Genomic DNA, 20,428 nt, shown 5'->3' with positions numbered 1-20,428 from the left:
CAAACCATGCTTTAAGGGACAATTCTCAGGGGGTTTATTGATCACTTGGCATACCAGTAGTAACTCTTAACCTGTGCGGAAAAACACTGAACTGCAAGTATAAACATGTTAATAGAGTGCTTTAAAGATAAAAAGAAAATTAAAACAATGGACCCAACAATGAGGAAAATAGTTAATTAAATCATTTTCATTACACTTTCAAGGCAATATTAAGTACTTCTTACTGTAAAAGTTTACAGATTAGAAGTTTCCAAGAAATTAAATACACCTGATGCCATGCACAGTAACATTGCTTTAATATTGATCTTTTGTTAAGTGCTTGCAGCACACAGACTATCTCTATTCACTTGGCAGAATGTGCATTAAAAAAAAAAGACCTAAAAAGGTAAATCACAACAAGCCTCAATTTGTTAGTTAAACGTATTCCTGCAGCTACTTTATAATTCTTGGAAATTAAAAAAGGGTCATTAGGCTGTACAAACTACGTTCTGAATATAAATATATAGGTCATAACTCTATTTTATTACATTTAAGAGTGAAGTTATGAAAACCTATAATGATGGAACTCCCAAGGTAGTACAGATTCAAGGGTTGCATTATTTTTCTTCGCGACAGAGATGGAACATTTAAACATTTGAGAGGGAAGTGAAACTTTCAAAGACATTACCTCGGTTCCTTCATGACAGCTTTAGAGTTTCCAACAGGTAGTCTTAGGCCAACAAAAAATACATTTTATTTTTCTGCTTCTAAAGTCTGTCTTTGAAAGGTGCTGAATGAATGATCAGAGATGTCATGTTTATTGGTAATCAGACTGGGTTGAGTTTAGTGTTTCTTCTCTTTCTCTTCAAGCAGAAGTCCAACAATTAGCATTACCAAACCTTTAACAGTACAACAAATCATAAAGCCAGTAGCATAATTTTTCAAATAAGATGTTACAACAGCATTGTAAACCTACAGCCTCATCACATAAAAGGCATGACAGCAAATGTTAGTGAAAACTCCTGGATGTTATGAACAGCAGGATGTAGCAGAGCGAGGCTTTCTGTGAAGCTTGACTGTGTCTGTGGGGATGAGGTGGTCCGTTCTTTCTTCCAATGCCAACACTCTGCGCACGGCCTCATCAAAGGCCACCGCTACATTTGTGGCATCCTTGGCACTGGTCTCATAATAGGGGAAGTTGCCATTCTCCTGGCACCATTGCTGAGCCTCCTCAGTAGACACCTGCCTTTCTGTCACGTCCACTTTGTTGCCCAACACTACGAATGGGAACTTCTCTGGCTCCTTGACATCTGCATAGTAGATGAACTCCTTCTTCCAATTGCCTAAGTTGATAAAACTCTGGTTGTCATCTACACTGAAGGTGAGCAGGCAGCAGTCAGAGCCACGGTAGAAAGGAGTCCTCAGGCTGCGGAAGCGCTCCTGGCCAGCAGTATCCCAGATCTGTAGAGTAACCTGGTTGCCATCTACCTCTAGTTCCTTGTTTAGGAACTCCACGCCAATAGTGTGGAAAAGGTGTGCATCAAACTTGTTGGTAACGTAGCGGTTCATGATGGAGCTCTTCCCTACACCACCATCACCAAGAAGGATCACTTTCAGCAGGGATGTTTTTGTTGTCATGGCTATTCACTCCCGATCAATCACTTTGAAATAGATTACCTAATGGAGAGATGCAATGTGCAAAATATGTTTTTATTATCTTAACAACACTATATAATAGGTTTAAAATCAAATGCCAATAACAACCTTACATCTAACTGAAGAAACACAATTTATGATGTTAGACACAATTTCATGCTAACATTTTGACTCACCACTGATTGACTTTTGGCCTCCTCCACTTGTGAAGATCATGTGTTGTAGAATCCTTGTCCTTGGTCACATGCTCATTTGATTAATGTTGATGTGAGCAGCCATGGAAGTAGCGTTCAACCAGCTGTAACACAGCAGTTTCCTGGTTAACAGATGGCCCATGACAGCAGTTAGAGCTGGGAAGCCCCATTGCAATAAGCATGATCTGCTAGCAAACCATCAATACAGTTTGTAGGCTCTCCAACAACTACAAATATTTAGCTTCTGACATAAGAAATACTCAAAATGAACCTAATAGCTGTAACATGCTAACACAATCATAAGCTAGTAAAGACTGTGTTTATCAGCTAGCTACGCGTTAGCTAAGATAAGATAAAAAGGGAAAACAGGGGAACACAGCTGGAGTCAGGCTAATGAAATAAGAGTGCATTCGCTAGCTCAGGTATATTTCCAGGCAAGATTCATAGAAACGTACCTTATAGTTTGGGTCGGATAGCTGCTCACTCAACGAGAAAAAAAACAGGAAGTAACAGCAATGATCTTAATGCATTCGTTTGACAGCTCCTCGCTTTGGCGTGGCTCGCGATAACGTCACGTCGCACCGTTTCCTGGTGAACCCCAAAGCCTCGATGCCAACGCGCCTAGATGCTAACAAGCTAACAAGCAAACGATACATTGGCAGGCTCGGATCATGTGATCTTGTCAGACAGAAACAACCAACAAGCACTGAGGTAACCTCCAGGTACATACAACACCTCCGTTCTTATTCCGCTGGAAATTAATCATTTAGCTTTAAGAAAAGTTTATAGAGCATCTTTTGTGTCATTTGTCAAACAAAGGGACCAAACTGTTCCTAACAGCCCACAGCAGGTATGTACCTCTTTGTATGATTCATGTTTAACCACCAGAGAGCGACATTTAGCTTAGTTAGCTCGCAGCATCCCAGCTGCACGCTGGAGAAAATCCACACCACACCTAAAAAAAAAAGAAGCATTTATGCAGACAGTAAGCTAATGTTACCACCTTTATACCATTAGTATTATTATTACCATGGATTTTGTCCAGACTGTCACACTGGCATATGATACATTTACTTTTATTACCAGACAAACTCCAGGGGATGATAGATTTCTATTTGCAGGAACCAACAGTAACTGTCCTGATCAACGTTAGACATGTGAAAACATCATACAAAGTGTCTGAGGGGGGAAGGAATTGATGGCAGATTTAGAAAAAAAAAAACAGGTTTAATGTAATAGTACACTATCATTTGAAAGCAAAATGTACAGCAGTCATTCAATGATACATATTTTTCATTTAAACTAACTAGCCTTCAAGAAATGTATTTATCTAAGATTGAATTTCAGATATACCTCAATTAAGAGTTCACATTACATGTCATAGATTATTTTATGTTAACTTCAGCAATCACATACACAATAAAGACTAAGCACAATACCATGGCATCTAACTTAATAAACATGTCCACCTATTCCTGAGATCTGAATTATCCGTATCATAAAATACCTTTTGTTTAAATCACAATAGAGCATGGAGCAGGACGTGTTTAACCAGTAAATATGCATGCCCTGGTTGGACATATTCTTCCCTTGTGACTATCTTTATGTAGCTGTATTGTGGCTAGGCCAACATGAAATACTGAGAAACTCCAGATCATATCACAGAAAGGAAACAAGAATCCTTTCTGTGTCAGTTAAGGCTGATTTTAAAGTTGTAAATCCGGGGAGAAGATTCCTAGACAAATGGACTGACATCCTCTTGACATGGCCCTGAGGTCAGCACAACATTGTCCAGCCCAATCTCTCCTCGAACTTCTTTCCCATGCTGAGCTTCAAACACAATCTGAAAGACATTCATAGCATTAAGCATTATGATAACTTATGTGCTGATCAACCTCCTTTGGCCGGCATTATTGTTTTTAGCAGTTAAGGCACATTGACAATGATATATTTATAATTTGTTGTAAAATGATAAATCACTCACTGATGTTGGTGCCTCCTCTTTCCAGGTTACAGTGAGGATCTCCGTCTGCCATGCCTGGTCTCTGCTTCGGCTCTGCTCCCATACAGGGTAAGCGTTGTTATCCAGCAGCACCTTGAGAGATCCCACATTCTGGCCCACCACACGGAAGTCGAAGGTGAGGCAGAAGCTGCCCTGCTGGGCCCGGTCACTGAGGAGCAGCTTCAGCTTGGCTATATCCTCTGGTTCTCCTTGGAGCCCCCTCATGGACATGTAGTACTCAGCGTCTGAAAAAGTTTGTAGCACATATCAATGATTCAATGATTCCATCTAAATGCACATAACGTATAAGTTAATATTACAAAAAATTAAACGTGTTAATAGACATAATAATCGTACTGTTACCATTATGGTAGGATACGCTCCAGTCCATGTCATCACTCTTGTCTTGGATCCACTCACATGCTCCCTGATCAAAGTTGCAATCCATGATAAACTCTGGAGGTCGAAAAATGTTGAGCACAAAAGCAAATTAGTCACATAAACTGTCATTATATAATAATGGCATCTTAACAGGCATTTCATTACCTTCCTGAACTGGTGCTATTACAATTTCTTTGACTTCTGTTGCCGGGCCAAACACTGATTCAAAGTCTTCTGAAACTGTATTGAAGAATGAAAGGGGAAAACAGTCAATGTGAATTCATACATTTTGCAGCCTAACATGCTCCCGTTGGCCAGTTTATTAGGTGACTGCCTGTTGCAGTCTTACTGTACAACAGTCATGCATTAAATCCAGTTCTATTTAGCTTACAGTGTTTCAACAAAAACTGAAGGTATAAGAATGTGTTATTTTTAGCAGGTGTACAGTACATAATGAATTGGCAACCTATTGTATAATATTTCAGCTCGATGTGATACTCAACAAATAGGTAAAAGCAGAAATCTCAGGAAAAAAGGACGAATCACTTTTTGTTTGTACATTCCTCTTATAATATATTATCTTAGAAGAAGCATTCCAAAATCATGCAGCAATTAAAAGGGATTCTTTTTACCAACAGGTGAAGACCTGCCCTGCTGTCACTCATGTCTTGAGATGAAGCTACAACTTTAGGATACAGCCCCTCAAGTATTTTAAAGCTCTCACAGAAAACCACCCCCACGGCTAGTGGCCTCAGACAAGTGACAGCTGGGGTGATTGAACCTGTGCAGCCAGAGTGGGCTGGTGTTAAAGAGGTCTAGAGTGCTGATGACAGACTTTCCAACTAGGAGTCAAGTCTGTTGTCACAACAGCTGTTTTGGGGAAAACATAATAAAAGGCTTGGAGGCTAAGTAACCTCCCCCCTTCTTCACCCTCCTCCCAAAAAATGGGAGGCAGGATGAGTTGTGTCCCTGGGCTCTCACATGCTGACAGAGTAAAATTCCTCCCTGGAGGTGATGGATGTCTCGGGGCCTGTCTCCTCTTGCTATCTGAGTTCTTGCACAGTCTCGGGTGTTTCCATAAAGATCAAGAGAAGTGTTGAAAGGTAACCTCATGTGTGGGGTTTTCTTTGAGGTGCATACCACTGCAGAACTACACTGTCCACCCTTCTCGTATTATCTGATGAAAGTGTCAGAAAATGTGATTTCTTTAAGTCACAATTATATACATTCACTTTCATTCAGCCCCTCTGGGTTATTATTGTGGTTGTTATATTTCTTAGTTGTTTCAGCCAAAGTTTTTGACATTATGATATCGATGAATCAGATTCAGTTTGGCTTAGTATATTGCACTCTGGAAAGGTTCAAAGAATTCAACACATTTATCCATTTTTAATAACATCGACCTTCCAAAGATGTGTTGGAGGAGCTCCTTTCTTCTCTGGTCAAGGTGTTAGGACTGACCTCTTATTTTATACTTAATTCAGCCACATACTGAATAATCGTTAATGGTATTTAAATGCTGTGTAGGCACAAGAACAAAGTGTCTGTAGAAGCTGAGTTTGTTTAGTCTATGTACTGTATGGTTAATTCATTATGGACCACCCAAAATGACTGTAAAATAGCCAAATGAAAGAACACTTACTGAAAACGTCTCCCCTTTGATTAAGACGGTTGTCTTCACCCTCCTCCTCCTCTTCTTCTTCCTCTTCCTCTTCCTCCTCGGCCTCTGCTTCTACCAAAGGAAATTCCTCCACCTGTTCCTGCCCAGGGCCAACGTAGACCTCTCCATCATAGTCGAAAGGCTGCTCGCGGATCCTAGGAGGCGGCGTTGCTACTGGCTCGGGGATAAGATTTCTGATATCCTGGTTGTCCAGTGTTCCTCCCAGAAGCTCAGGCCTCACTTGGGAGTCTGGGATGGCTGCGGGGAGGAAGAGGAAACAGATGAGACATGTGGAACCTCAATCATGAGTGGAAAAGACAGTATTTTACCAGAACTCAGATGTGTTTGTCATCATGTATTTTGCAGCTGCTGTACTTGTCCTTCTCCATGCAGTTGAAGCACTTCAGCAGCATTCATGTCACATAGCTTAGATCATTGCTTCATGTGCACAAGCATTTTATCGAAAAAATTCTAAATGCTCATGCTGATGTTTCCAGGTCTCATATCAAGCTGTGTGTGAAGACGACATACAACATTTCCAGCCATGAGCAGGCAGAGAGATGCGGAAGGCGCTCTGAAGAGTAAGGAGGCAAGAGGAGGGAGTGCATGGGGTTTCAAGCAGGGAGGGATCAGCGGAAGCAGAGTCTTGGATTTCACATAATCTCACCATTTAGGAAATCATCTGCACTGCCTTTGTCTCCATCCCACGACCTCTGATAAAACGGCTTAACTACAAGAAATAAATGCATCTTTGATTCATGCTGAAAACCCTTGCCTATTCTCTTTTTCAGTTGGCTACACGAGGCTTCACCTGTTATAATCTGGATCTGGTTTAAAGAGCACACAGCTCAATCTGTGATTCCCCTTCTTCTCCAGATGACTGGCTACCGTACAAATCTCTTATTTACACAGGTGTGTTTTCAATCTGTGGCTCTCTCTCGCTGACATCTGTATAGGGTAGTGAGGTCTGAAAACAGGAAACTAGCCTTGGCACGACTGATGTTTGCTGACGTTTAAAGAGTTTAAATGAAATATGTGGCTGTAAAAGTGCTCCTGACCTATCTGACTGACTACTCTCACTTGGGAAAGGCCTGACACATGAGTTTTTTTAATCTACGCTGAAAAGCCTTATTTGGACAGTTTGTTTAAGATCAAAAGGCATCCCTAAAACTACTTAATTCATAATGCTGTGTGGCTATTTTTGAGTCTCACCAGAGCATTCAAAGCCATTGCCTCTGTAGCCAGGCTGGCACCTGCACTTGAAGGATCCTTGAGAGTTCACACAGAAAGCGTGCTGGCTGCACTTGTGGGTGCCGGCCGCACACTCATCAATGTCTGAAATTGGAAAAAGCCTTTTTGTACCTTTTAGGAGTAGAAATGATCTCGAAGGTTTTTCCCATATTAAACGCGTATACCTTACCTACACAGTCATATTTGGCGTCAACATATTTCAGGTCGTAGCCATCCTGGCACTTGCACAAGTAGCTCCCGAAAGTGTTCACACATTGTCTGTTGTGTGGGCACAGGTTCTTCCCAGTTACACATTCATCAACATCTGAAGGGAAGCAAAAGACGCACAAATGAATGACATTATATGAATATTGTTTTGTTGATCATTCAGTCATATCATTATGTCCTTCCACTTATCTATATTTATCATTGTAATTGTTTTCACTTGTTTAATGTATAGTCGGCAACTTAATGACACGCCCTGCAGCCAGTAAGGTGTTTACCGTATTAAGTGTGGATTGAAAGAATGCTAGTTTAGCTCAGGTTTGAATTAGCACTAGGATATGTGTTTATTTCATAAGGGTCCATTATGTGTCTGTTATGGGACATCTGGGAAACATTTACTTGTTGGTAACTTTGCTATACCTCTTTTTTTGAGTGGGATGAATCCAGGGTTATCCTGAAGTTTAATGGTGCAGAACTATTATATTACTTCCCCTGTGTGATCGTTATGCCAGACTGGCTCTGTCAAAGCTCAAGTGGAAATATAAGTTCATCCATTTGATTTGTAAGCCAAACACGCAAAAACCACATAATAACATTTCTACAGAATTGTTTCTCCATGCAAAAACTCCCGATCCATGTGACTGGAGACAAGCCAAAGTCATCTTTAGTTTGTTCTTCTTCCTTATTTAGATAACGGGTATTTCTCCATCTTGATTCTACTTTCCTTATAATTGTTTAGGCCTCACTCTTTCAATTATATTTCACATATGACACGGTAGTATATGCTTTATAACATTCAATGATTATTTTTTTGTGTGCTTGTGGTTGCTCACCTACACATGTCCTCCCATCTTGCCCGAGCTGCAGCCCCGCCGATGGGCAGAGGCAGCGAATCTCCCCCTGAACTTCCTCACAGCCATACTGACAGTGAGCAATAGAGCATGTGTTGGAATCTATATAAACACAAAAACGTTACAAAAAACACACATTTCTTAATATTCAAATTTGACTAATTTGATTTGTGTGTTTGTGTGTATATCAGCACTTTGGTACTCACTTGCACAAGATCCATCAGGCATTACGGTGTATCCATTGAGGCAGTAGCACTTGTAACTTCCAAGGGTGTTCATGCAGCGGTGCTCACAGGGCCGAGGCTTCAGGCCACACTCATTCAGATCTACAAAACAAGAATCAATGTTATTTCTTCACCTTAAACACCTTCTTTTATAAAACTGGAAAAACATGTGCATCCTTTATATTAAACACAAGAGAAAAGCATTTGCATAAGGTAAAACATACACAACATTTGCTTTTTAAGACAGATATATGCTGGAAATTAGATCATCCTAAACTCAGATTGACCCATGTTTTCCAGACCCAAACTACTCACCTTGGTTACATGTCTTTCCGGTGTATCCTGGGAAACACTTGCATTTATTGGGGCCAACACACTCTCCGTGCTTGCAGCCGTGGTCACATTGAGCTGGTAAAGCATTTAAAATGAAAAGAATACCAATAGAAATATCAGTGGTTTAGGAATAGTGGATTATAGTCAAACCACACATTTCTGGTATGCAGACAAGGTATTTCAATCTCATATCCTCCACTGTTTTTGGGATAGGAAAATATCCTTCATGCAAAGAACAACAATTGTTAGGATAGCTTTCATTGAGGCATTAAATTAGGATCCATATATTTTGCTCATTCAAAAAATACTTCTAACTTTTTGACTGATTTGTAAGATGCGATTGATCATTATAGCGTGTATTTCTATTCTAATCTGGACTGCTCTTACCCTCACACTGTCCTTTACTGTTTTTCTTCCAGCCATAGCAACACTCCAGCCTCCTGCCGTAGCGACACACACCTGGTTGGTTTCCAGTAAGGACTTGTCGGTAGTGCCTTTGTAGAACAAGAGACAACCGGAAGGTAAGGTGTGTAATTTCCCTGTATCAGCTACATTTATAGCCCACCTGGGTTAATGCATTGAACATCAGATAGGAAAGTTTGTCTTTAATAAAGTGTTATCACAACAACAACAACAACAACAACAACAACAACAACAACGAAACACTCAGAAAGATATTAGCATGAACAGAAATAATACAAACAGTTATCGGTACAAACAGTCTCTAGCTCATGTGTGTGTCAGCTCTAATTTTGGTCCCAATGGTAGTTAACCTAAATAAAGCGTACCCTCGCATGCTTGCTTAGTGATAAAAGGGGGCTCCCTGTTGAGCAACAGCCAGCTGACAGGATGTAGGCTACAGATGGAGAAAAACACACTAATCAGACACATCCTGCGGTGCACACTGATACCTTATGCATAACCATATGTCCTGCTCTGCTTTCACTGAACTTTCATCTTCACCCAACTCCAGAAATTGGATAATCTACATTAAAGTTATTATCATTTGCGGTTATGGAGTCAGCATTGCATTCAAAATAACCTACAGTTCATATAGATTATATTCCATGTGTGTATTTTTAACCTGTTAATTCAATCAGGATGTTAAGATTTCATAAGTGCATAAATACACAGCATCCAAATCTGACCACACAGCTTTCATCATCATGATCTTTGAAGTTTAGTGCGTGACTCTAAATGTCCAGATGTTTAGGTTTCACAGGGTTAGCATCCTAAAAGCAGCCTGGGCTCCAGTGGGAATCTGAGACTTGATAGAAATCCACCAGAATAACCCACAGGAGGGGCTCTTTAGTGTGACAGGTGCTCTTCAGTTATTAACAGTTGCTGTGCCACATTTAGCTGACACACCGTCATAGTTGTCGTAGTCCTCTGCTTAATGTATATATAATATCCTGCTTTATATTTTGTTTTTGTTTGTATTTTTTGTATATTCATATTTTTTTAATACTATGTTATTTGTATTGTAATGTACAATGCATTGTCTTTATTTTGCTGCAACGCACAAATGTCCCGAATTGGGATCAATAAAGTACTTATCTATCTATCTATCTATCTATCTATCTATCTATCTATCTATCTATCTATCTATCTATCTATCTATCTATCTATCTATCTATCTATCTATACCATCAAAACAACAGTTTTCCAAGGAAATGTATAAAGCACATATCAGATTACGCCTGCACTCCACTTTAAGCAAAAGCATGTGGAGGAGCTGGCAGTTAAAGTAGTAGTAATTCCTTTTGTTGGATACTGGAAGTGGGTTAAATTGTATACTAGTTAAAGCTGTTGGTGGCAGTTTGGGTTTATTATTGGTGCCAATGCATTTTCATGATCCTGGAAAGTCTTTTTAATTCTTGAATGAGTATATTTCAAAGTCAAGTTTACACCTGCTGCAGGTCCAAGGGTAGAAACACCAAACAACATCAAACGCTCTGTTGCTCTAGTATTGACTTACCTCTGTGCATCTGCATTACCAGAGGAGATGTGAAGCAGGAGGACAAGAGCACCGACCAAAGTGAACGGCTGCATGTCTGCACGGTGAGCAGCCGGAGAGCTTTGTTTCCCACGGGGCTGACTTTGGTTTCTGTGAGTTCTGACTATTCCTCCTGAGGGCTTACGCTCATTAAAATGCTTAGACAGGAACAGGTCTTAGTTGAGCCTTTACACAAGGCACGCTGGATTTCACGTATTTCCACAGCCTAAGGTTAAGATCTCCTCCAAGGGGGAAAAAATATCTTACTCTCTATAACGCTGCAGCTAGACTCTATGTCCCATAATTTGCTCCCCTTTCTTCCTGTCTGAAATTCCAGAGGTGGGTTGACACTCAGTGAAATGACACTGCACTGTGAGTGACTTTGGAGGTAGGAGTGGGTTTGTAAGGGGGGTGGGGATTATGTTTAGGGGTGCTCCTCTCTTCACTGAAACCCTATAGGCTACAAGACCACATGAAACTCTTCCTGTGGATCACCAGTAGGAAATAGCATGCTGTTGTGCAAATAGCAAATCAAAGGCAACATATTGATCTTATTTAATTTTGGGGGGATAAAGGAGCTTAACATGCATTTGTAGCCTGATACCATTTGTGTTTTTATTTTGCTTTTTTTGGGATAATTAGCTGTATTGGCTAATTGTGGAACTCAGGCATGCATAGGCCTGTCATTAGCAGCTGCAGCGCTCTTTGAAGTCATACTCGCAGGTAGCACATAAAGCGCTTCTCTCTGACACATGCTAATTTCCAAGTTTAGCCATGAAAATGTTTAATGAGTTTTCCCCGTTTCAAAGTCTGCTCAAACATCTGTTCCTGATCCTCTGTACCCTTACAAATGGACAGGTGACGCTCCTGTGTTTGTTTAGATACATAAATTAAGTACTTACTGCCATTATTTCTATGACATAGATGGATTTTGGGAGTTCATTTACACAGTGCATTTCTGCCCAGTGCCACATTGTCCAAAATGGTGATTTGAAAGCTGCAAGGAAAGTAGTTTTGTAGATGAGAAGGAAGCCTGCAGTTAAACACTGTAGTTTAGCTCAACAATACTAGGCTGTGATTATTTTTGCCAGACATTCGGTACTCATGTCATGAAGCAGAAATGTTTTAGCTTGTTAAATGTTGGTTAGACAGCGCAGGGTCAAAACTAAAAAGTTTGGATACTCCCATTTACTGTCAAAATAATACACATTTGAGTTTGTGCAGCTCCACTCCTGTTGCTTCAGTGTGGCTTAGATAGACTCCAGGCTCAAGGAGATGAACATGAACTCGTTTTGCAGAATCCACATGCAGCAATTCTTAAATGATAATCCAGGAGGACGTCTGAGAGATGGAGGAAGTGTGGTTACTGGGAAGCAGGCGGTGGTTTCTGCAAATATGCAGGACTGTGGCGTCAGAAGTAATATCTGGTAATAGGGGAGCACATTTATGGACAAACCCCATGGGGTATCATTTACTATGAAAGATCTTTAGTTCATCATAGCTTAACTTTACAGTTTAGTGGTCGTTTTCTTGGGGGCATTCATTTACCTCGGGTGAACGTAGTTGGTCACTTTTTCAGAACAGCAATAGTTGGAGAATATTTGAAACAAAAGAAACAACCAAGGAAGTACTCTGCATGGCAACAGCTTTTTTGGGGAAAAAAAACGTGAATGATGTAGAAAAATTGAAATTCTTCCACCACAAATATGCGTTTGACTTTGATCAGGAATTAAATAAGAGTTGTTTTCTAACAAAACAATGGCTTTTTGTATTTTTTTTTGCCAGACTCTAGTCAGCATCATTGCATTAAACAAGAATACATTAGTTTGCTACTGTACAGTATATGGCATTATGGCAGCAGCAACCACTCTTTGTGTGGTACTTTAAGTCCTTTTTTTATTTAATGCTTCAGTCTTTCCACTACTGGACATCAAAGCAAGAGCTTCTATGCAATGAAATAACACACAATCTCTGAATCTGCAAAACATCTCTTTATGACTGATGTCTGAGGCATGTGGGTCATGCTTACTACGCATTAGAGCTATTTCCTTGGTTGTATATGTCAGCAATGAGGGTTCTGCTTTTGGTGTTGGTGACGAAGCCGTCATGCTCACAACAACAGCACCATCTTCTGTCCGAGAGAAAACACTGGCTCCAACTTTCTTCAGTATTTCTGTACAGCTTAGTGGCTTCTCAGTTAGGTATGTCCTTTCAAACATTGAAAGAATAGTTCGCTTTTTCCTTGTACATGTATTATTTAGATTGATCTGCTTTGTGGACAAATTCTCCCTGAGAGACCTGAGACATGCCTATATTATGTGTTTTCTTATCTTTGGTTGAACTACATTTCCTTCCAGTAGGGGGAGACATAGTTCACCACTTGACAGCACACACAAAGAGCCAAGAGCTAGACAAAAGGCCCATACAGTTAAATACGTTTTTTATTCACTAACCCACTATAATGTCATCTGGATTGTGGATGTGTTTTAATTGTTAGAAAGAAAAGTATGTTTCACTTTTTAAATGTAATGTTCCATGCATAGATCTGATCAGAAATCGCAGCTGTTTGCGAGTGGAAATTTACCAGATGTGTTTATTTGTGTTATTGTGATGTGCCTATTCTCTTCTCTGACACCGGAAGCCCCTGTCTGTCTGCATATAGTTGTTAGCTGAAGCTGCATCATTTCCTGAGACAGAGTGCAGGTGGTCCATTATAAAGAGAGTTGGTTATTCATGGGTCAGTGGTTTCCTGTGGCTTTTAACACAGAGTTCTGACCAGTAATGAGTATTTTTAGGGGGTTGTATGTTAGAAATAGATGCACTTGGTGTTTTTCTTATATTGACTTGACTCTATATGTGCTGTTATTTCTTTGTGTCTTAATGTTGTGGTGCAGCACTTTGTTGAGACATTGCCTATCCTAACTTTCAGGAAGTGTGCCTCTTCACTTCCTGAAATTCACTCAAGCCTATTCTCTTCACTCATGTAAATCGACTCCAAGCTTGCAGACACGAGTCAATAAAGTTATAGTTTCATTAATGCTTCTGAGACTGGGATAGGCGGACTCCGATAACCCCATTTATCCATTTCTGCAATATGCATGTCTATGATTTAAGAACATTAGTGGCCCTTCTTTAACAACACTCAAAGCCCTTCACTGTGGCCCCTCTCACATTGAGCAAAACCTTAACTATAAAAGGAGAGACAAGGCTGTTGAGTAGTTATTTTGAATGTGATTAGTGTACACAACCACATCCTGCCCTGAGCGGGAGATGAAATGAGCAATGAACGCTCTGCAGAAATGACTGCTGTAGACTGCTGAGCAAACAAATTGTGGTACACTATTTGAGGTACTATGTTCAAATAAATGCTCATTTATGTGTACAGCATAGTCCAATTTAAAAGGCCACATGCAACAATCATTGCTTCTGTTTTATGTAAATGCTGTTACAAACAGTTGGTCATCTGCGCTAGTCTCCAACATCAAATGTTGTCTGCCACATTGCAGTGTGATGCTGCTAAAACTACTCTAACCTGATCATTTTGTTCTACTCCGGAAAGATCTGTGTAACAGGGCAGGGAGGAGTCCATGACTTCCCCCTGCAGTAATAGATGTGCATTCGATAAATCTTTCACACGGGTACAACTCTGATTGGAGTATCCTGCAGGCCCTTCACTCTATTGCTACATTTGAGTTGTAGCCCCAACATTTTTGAGGGCAGAACCTCAAATAATTGTTTTACTGCAAAGGTAAAGGGATTTTGTGCAGGTGCCTGCGTGTATAACAGTACAAATCTCATCTTTTTAGTTTCCAAATGAATCTCAGAAACAGATAAATGTTTTATTTTTGCACTTTTATTTGCAATTGTTTGGCTTTGTCCTTTACGTGACCCAGAAGCCTCCTGTCATTCCCAAAAAGTAGCAGTCATATACATGTACGTCCAGGTGCTCCTCCTGGAACATCTGCTGCCCTCAGATTGCACAATGACAGGCTGCTGCTAAGTGAGGTTGAACCCAGAGTGACCAGAGAGACAGACCTTAGGGGATTTAGGCCATCTGAGAGATCACACACATACTTTAGTCCCTCAACATGATGGGTTTGACGGGTTAAACCCGCGCTTCGGCCTCAGCTGGACGCCTCCCATTCTCCTCTCATTAAAAATGCAGTAGCTGCCCCATGCTGTGAGTGTGTCTTGATGGGGAAGCACCAGACATCTCAAGAGGCTTGATGTGTGGCTCAGCATTATTTATTGATGGACTTGCTTGGTCAGACACAATACAGTGGCCAATTAAATCTGTCACAGTCTCAGCTGTTAGTGGCCACTCTGCTGCAGAGCTGATGATATAACCTCACAAAATGAACACTGAAGGATACCAGCAGCTTGATTAATGTGGATTTTTAATTAAACACAATACCTCACTCATTGTTAAACCATATCAGAGTATGTATACAGATGTAGCAGTGGTTTTATTTTTAACTTCCATTTCTTCAAATCTGTGGTGAGCAAATGGGGAACTTCCCATGTGCATTTCCTGTCATGTGACTACATCTAAACCCACATGTCCTTCACACAGCCTCTTCTGTTAACCTCCGCTTCAGATGAAGGTGATCTTTAAAAATGTCTGTAAAAATTGACACAACTTCAACAATCCCCTTACCAACATTAGTTTTACAACATTCCTCCCATTATTTGACACTGTTATGTTTGCTGCAAGCTACTTTTCAGTTCAAGCCATGATTTGCTTAATAAGTTCTTGGATTTTTGTCAGTATGTGTGTGTTTTCTAGGTGTAATGCAAAACATACCTTTCCATGCTGCTTTTATCAAAGCTACAATTAAAGGAACATGTTCCTGTGATTATGAATCCTCTTGTCACTGATACAGATTTATACAATGGCTACAAGTTGAATTGTGCTTTGATGTATGCAGGAGCTAAACATGGCTTTTAACCTTTTATAGTGGCAAGACCCCAAAGGTCAGAGTTTAGAGCTGCCCTTTATTCTTCTTAACTCGGCAGGTTCATGCTGGGTATAATTACATAACCATGCCCGAAGAAGAGAATCCACCTCAGCATTTAAACTGCATGCCTAACAGGATAAGACATGCTGCTGTATCACTTCTAACTCCGAACATGTGTGCACAAGAGTTTTAAAGTGCCTTCTCTAGTGAAGGGATTATAGGCTCCTGATAGTACATTTAACATGGCTGCACTGTTATAACAGATTTGTGTGGTGTATCAGCCATATGAAAACATCCAGATTTAATTTCCTGTTTCTAGTGAAAATGAACTTTAAGGCTCTTGCTGCAGGGACAGAAATATGGGGATAAAACACAGCTCTGCAGGTATGACAGTTTAGACTTCAGTAATGAACTGTGTGGGGTTGTATAAAATATATGACTAAACTGGAAGGTACAAGAGGACTGTATGTTTGTTATATGCATACATTTTGTGTGTGTAGGTATGCATAATGTGCTGCAGACTGGAAGAAAAAGACATTCGGTACTAAAGAAAAATAATTGTTTGTTGAAGGCCGAGACACAGCAAACCTACTGGCTCCTCTGTAGTGGTGCACAGCGTGAAATGGAAACCCCAGAATGAAGAGAGAAAATGTGAAATAGCAGAAGTCGGAAGTGACAGTTTGAAAACTTGGTGTCAATCTTTGTCTTGACGGCTTCCACAGACCCACTTAAAGCTGTAATCACACAGACACACACACACACACAGACACACACACACACACACACACACACACACACACACACACACACACACACACACACACACACACACACACACACACACACACACTCATACACATTTATTATTTCGAGATGAAATCGTTCTAGGACTCACGGCTTGGATTGCTTGAATTTTTTAACTACAAACCTGGTTGCAGAGAACATTAGATGAATTAAAGGCTTGTCGGCTTACACAAACATAAACACAGCTGAATCTCAAACATGGAATGAACTTTTAAATGCCTGTTGGCCAATATACTGCACATCCATTTGAGAAATGCAGGTATTGGAGCACATTCTTTAGACAGTTCTCAACACGCCTTAGACCCTTGCAGGTAATCATAGTCCTGACTGTGGTGAATAGTTGAAAAAAGCAAACACTGTACATGTCTTTACAATGCAACACACAAAAACTAAACACATGCTTGACACAAAATAACTTAACATACTTTAAAAATGTGTTAGCATCCCAAGTTTTATTTCATATCTCGAGAATTGCACACTTGCAGTTGTTGGTACAATATCTACCAAATCTTCTATAGAGTATATGCTGTAAATCCACCAACACTTTTCATTTAGCAGTGGAGTTTTGCTTTTACGGTATAGTGCTGCAGCCTTTTAACCACATCCTGTTACACACCTTTGAAGCCTGCTTCAGAAAAGTTCACATACAAGTTCCTCTAGCATACAGTGGCTCTGTGAATTGCACACAGTGAGATGTTAAAAGATGTATCAGTCAGGGCATTAAACCCTTTCTTTCCTCAATTTCCCTCGGGATAAATAAAGCTTCTTGAATCTTTTAAACATCAATGTCAACACAGGGTTAGAGAGTGATATTAATCTTAATATCTTTGCTATCGTTTGTGATATGCTAGAACCAGTTGCAAAAATCAGGCGCTGACTAATAACACTGTAAGTTCTAGAACCATTGGGACATGCATACATTAAGCTCTGAGGATTTGTGTAAGGTGTATATTAGCCGAAAGGACTTAAATGGAGGGCAACATCATTAGTAGAGCTTGTGGTTCTTTGTGTCTAATAACAACACTCACAACAATGGCGTATCCTCTATTAGTCACAAGAACTGTTCGATGAGATTACATAAAACAAACAAAACAAAATGGAAATAAAGTTGTATTTATTTATTTATTAGTTTGGATTCTGGACAGATGGAGGCACTAATTATTCTCCAAAAAGCAAGCTATTTTGAGCTGTGCGGCCCAATGAAAGGACCACTTGCTCAGCATCTCCTCCAGGAGGACACATTATTTACACAACTGACCCTAATAATACATCGTCCTTGACCAAGCTCTACAATTCCACTTTTTCTACCGATCAACCTGAAGCACTCACTTCCCCACTTCCTACCATTTTTGTCACACATGTTCATAGTTTTCATGCTAGCGTAAACCCTCACCTTTCTCTTGTCGGTTGATGAACTGAAGATATCACTTGTAACATGTGAATTCTCCCTACTCATATAAACTGTGCGTAAATGAGGACATTGTTGCTGAAAGGGGGCATTTAGGTTGCCACAGCTGGGGAGCTACTGAGCTCACCAGGGTGACTCTTGCAGCTGAAAGGTTGCATGCACATGTCACATTGAATCACACCACACTGCGTCTCCGTTAGTGCACTCGGGACACATCTGCATAGCTAGTCAGATTTAAAATAAAAATGGAGTCCAGCAAGCCAAAGAAGTCTTTCGTCCTCTAATGAAGTTCTTTAGGGGAATCTAACCCTGTAACACTTACTCACATCCTTGATGAGCTGTATGCCACTTCACAGCCATGTAAATGAGGTAGCTCTTCTCTTGAAATGTTTAAAATAGGAAGTTATTATGTAATAATTCAGCCATGTTTTCCATTTGTTTCAGGAGTCACATACACGGCAGTAGACAGTTAGATTAATAGATATCATTTTGATGCTTTTGGCTTCTCATTAATGTCTTAGAAAGAGTTGTGTTTACTTTTCTGAAGGCTACTCCAGCCTGTAGGTTAGTGTGCATTTCAAGGCCTTCCTCTTTTATAGTGCTGTTTGTTTGTGCTCTACATGCATTGTCATAGTTTTCAAGACTGTTAGTAATTTTAACCATTACATATCTGGGAGAAGCTGACCGCTGATTGTCAGACTGCCTTTTCCATTGTGTGTCTGTGATGGAGATACCCCTGATTTTTAAAGTTTAATCATATTTTTTTTCTACACATCTGATACCGTTCTGGTTGTATCGTGCTTTTTTAAGGATATAATTCTCCTGCTGCTTTTTAATTTTTGAGACTTTGTTTTATATTGTACATTTTTGATTTTGATTTGAACTTTTACTCAGTTTGCTTTATCTATTTCAGTGGGATTGTCTGTTTTGTTTCACATAACGACCGTAAGGCCTTTTGGGCGCCATCCTTGCTGTAATTCAGTAAGACTGACACCCAGCAGCATTCTCTACTAATTTGTGGTTTGCTGTTCATTACTCTAACTATAGATTTACTGCCCTGAGACAATAGGAAACTTGTCAGGCAACTTTAATTACTCTGCTTTTTCTATTTACTCTAATGCGGCTCAAATTGCTTAGCTTTAAGAGATTCTGCACACAGAAAAAACATGTGCGTGTCTCTGCAAAACTATCAGTTTGTTAGCGAGATAGATGCATAATCCCCATCTCTGCACAAATCTGAAGCATAGCGCAAGGGACATTTCTGGAAGTTTCTTTGTCACACATAGCAACCATTATGGTGTGTCACTGGATTGGCCAGCTCACACCCTCAGCTTTTGTGTCTACCTATCACACAATAGCAGCACTGCTTTTTCCCACCGTGGGCATGATAATGAACACAATGATGAATTGTCCTTTGCTTGGTTTGGTCTGAATTAAAAACATAAAGACGCTGAACCTCCTTACACGGCTGAATGACCATTTTAGTCCCAGCTCAAGCTTTTTATTACACGGTTAATGGTGAAGATAGAGTTAACTTTTCTTATATAACTCAAACTACATGTGTACCATTACTGAGCTATGTTTATTATTATTTCATGTATCTATGATGATTTGTGATTATTTAGTTTGTCTGCTGTTCAGTTATGTTATTCCATGGCAGTAACAAGCCACACCCATTGGTACCATTAGGATGGACTCTTAAATAGGCATTTTAATTATTTACACAATGTCTTCTGTCCCTCTGCACTGAAATGTAACAAAAAACAGCAGCAATTAAATCAAAATGACAATAAATGATGATTGTTTAATGTAAGCCTTTTCTTAAAGAATATCTTTAATAGTTCAGGAACTGTCTTGGGCATTTTACCTGGGGGCTTATGCAACAATACACTTCTAGCTGGCTTTAATGAACATTCTGGTTTATTTACAATGCTGCTATAGGTTTTCCATAGGAACATAACACGTTGCCTAAGGTAAACATTGCTCAAACTTTGCAACATTTAAACCCTTTAAAACAGGCCAATATACTAACCAGGATGAACATGTTTAGGCAGGTAGACAAGTTTAACCAAAGCATTCTTCTCAGCACAAACCTGACCAAACCAGTAGGAACAATGGTTCACTGGCGAGTTGAATTTTAACAGGATAGCTTACAACTTTTTCTAAGTTGAACATACAATACTGTATGTTTCCCACAACAACATAGCATTTTGAATGATAGCACTAGGGTAACAAACTAGAGTAAACCATTATGAGTGACACATTTAATTTACAAAGTAACATTTGTATGAAAACATAGAAGAACAGAATGCTTTGCCAAAAGACTTAATATGTATTGCTTCGGAGGAAAAAGTGTCATTTCTGAATTCCCAACTATTTTCTCTGATAATGCGATTGCTAGGGAGTGATTGCTTGTTTATTTGAATCGATTGACAGCTCTTGACAACACTGCGGTCTCTTTGATCATGGGAAAATGTGTGGAAAGCTAAAATCTCCTGTCTGCTGCCATGGCAACAGAGCAAAATAA

The 20,428-nt window shown here is 39.9% G+C and overlaps 2 protein-coding genes and 1 long non-coding RNA gene across 7 annotated transcripts; 1 reads left to right on the top strand and 2 right to left on the bottom strand.

Moving 5' to 3' along the window:
- Positions 1-17: 17 nt before the first annotated feature.
- Positions 18-2,626, bottom strand: rab9a (RAB9A, member RAS oncogene family). 2 transcript variants are annotated; one of them, XM_063887371.1, is made up of 3 exons: positions 2,285-2,626; positions 1,812-1,933; positions 18-1,656 (listed from the first exon to the last, which is right to left on the bottom strand). In XM_063887371.1, exon 3 carries the CDS (start codon positions 1,615-1,617, stop codon positions 1,009-1,011), a length of 609 nt encoding a protein of 202 aa, XP_063743441.1. In that variant the 5' UTR covers positions 1,618-1,656; positions 1,812-1,933; positions 2,285-2,626; the 3' UTR covers positions 18-1,008. The 2 variants fall into 2 exon arrangements, with proteins under 2 accessions (XP_063743441.1, XP_063743443.1); XM_063887373.1 differs by having other exon boundaries at positions 1,812-1,951; positions 2,285-2,625.
- On the top strand, positions 2,000-9,261 carry LOC134867073 (uncharacterized). 2 transcript variants are annotated; one of them, XR_010166113.1, is made up of 4 exons: positions 2,000-2,551; positions 3,839-4,084; positions 5,954-6,784; positions 9,155-9,261. It is a non-coding gene; the product is annotated as an uncharacterized LOC134867073 (long non-coding RNA). The 2 variants fall into 2 exon arrangements; XR_010166112.1 differs by having other exon boundaries at positions 2,000-2,679.
- Positions 3,023-11,069, bottom strand: egfl6 (EGF-like-domain, multiple 6). 3 transcript variants are annotated; one of them, XM_063887368.1, is made up of 13 exons: positions 10,714-11,069; positions 9,123-9,229; positions 8,718-8,810; positions 8,385-8,504; positions 8,161-8,280; positions 7,293-7,427; positions 7,085-7,207; positions 6,540-6,602; positions 5,855-6,130; positions 4,378-4,452; positions 4,195-4,287; positions 3,814-4,076; positions 3,023-3,672 (listed from the first exon to the last, which is right to left on the bottom strand). In XM_063887368.1, exons 1-13 carry the CDS (start codon positions 10,785-10,787, stop codon positions 3,565-3,567), a joined length of 1,650 nt encoding a protein of 549 aa, XP_063743438.1. In that variant the 5' UTR covers positions 10,788-11,069; the 3' UTR covers positions 3,023-3,564. The 3 variants fall into 3 exon arrangements, with proteins under 3 accessions (XP_063743438.1, XP_063743439.1, XP_063743440.1); XM_063887369.1 differs by lacking the exon at positions 6,540-6,602; XM_063887370.1 differs by lacking the exons at positions 6,540-6,602; positions 7,085-7,207.
- Positions 11,070-20,428: the final 9,359 nt, after the last annotated feature.

Source organism: Eleginops maclovinus, chromosome 7 (assembly GCF_036324505.1).
Source record: "Eleginops maclovinus isolate JMC-PN-2008 ecotype Puerto Natales chromosome 7, JC_Emac_rtc_rv5, whole genome shotgun sequence".
Lineage (NCBI taxonomy): Eukaryota > Metazoa > Chordata > Actinopteri > Perciformes > Eleginopidae > Eleginops > Eleginops maclovinus.
The sequence above is the reverse complement of the archived record's forward strand: the minus strand, read 5'-3'. Positions and strand labels throughout refer to the sequence as shown.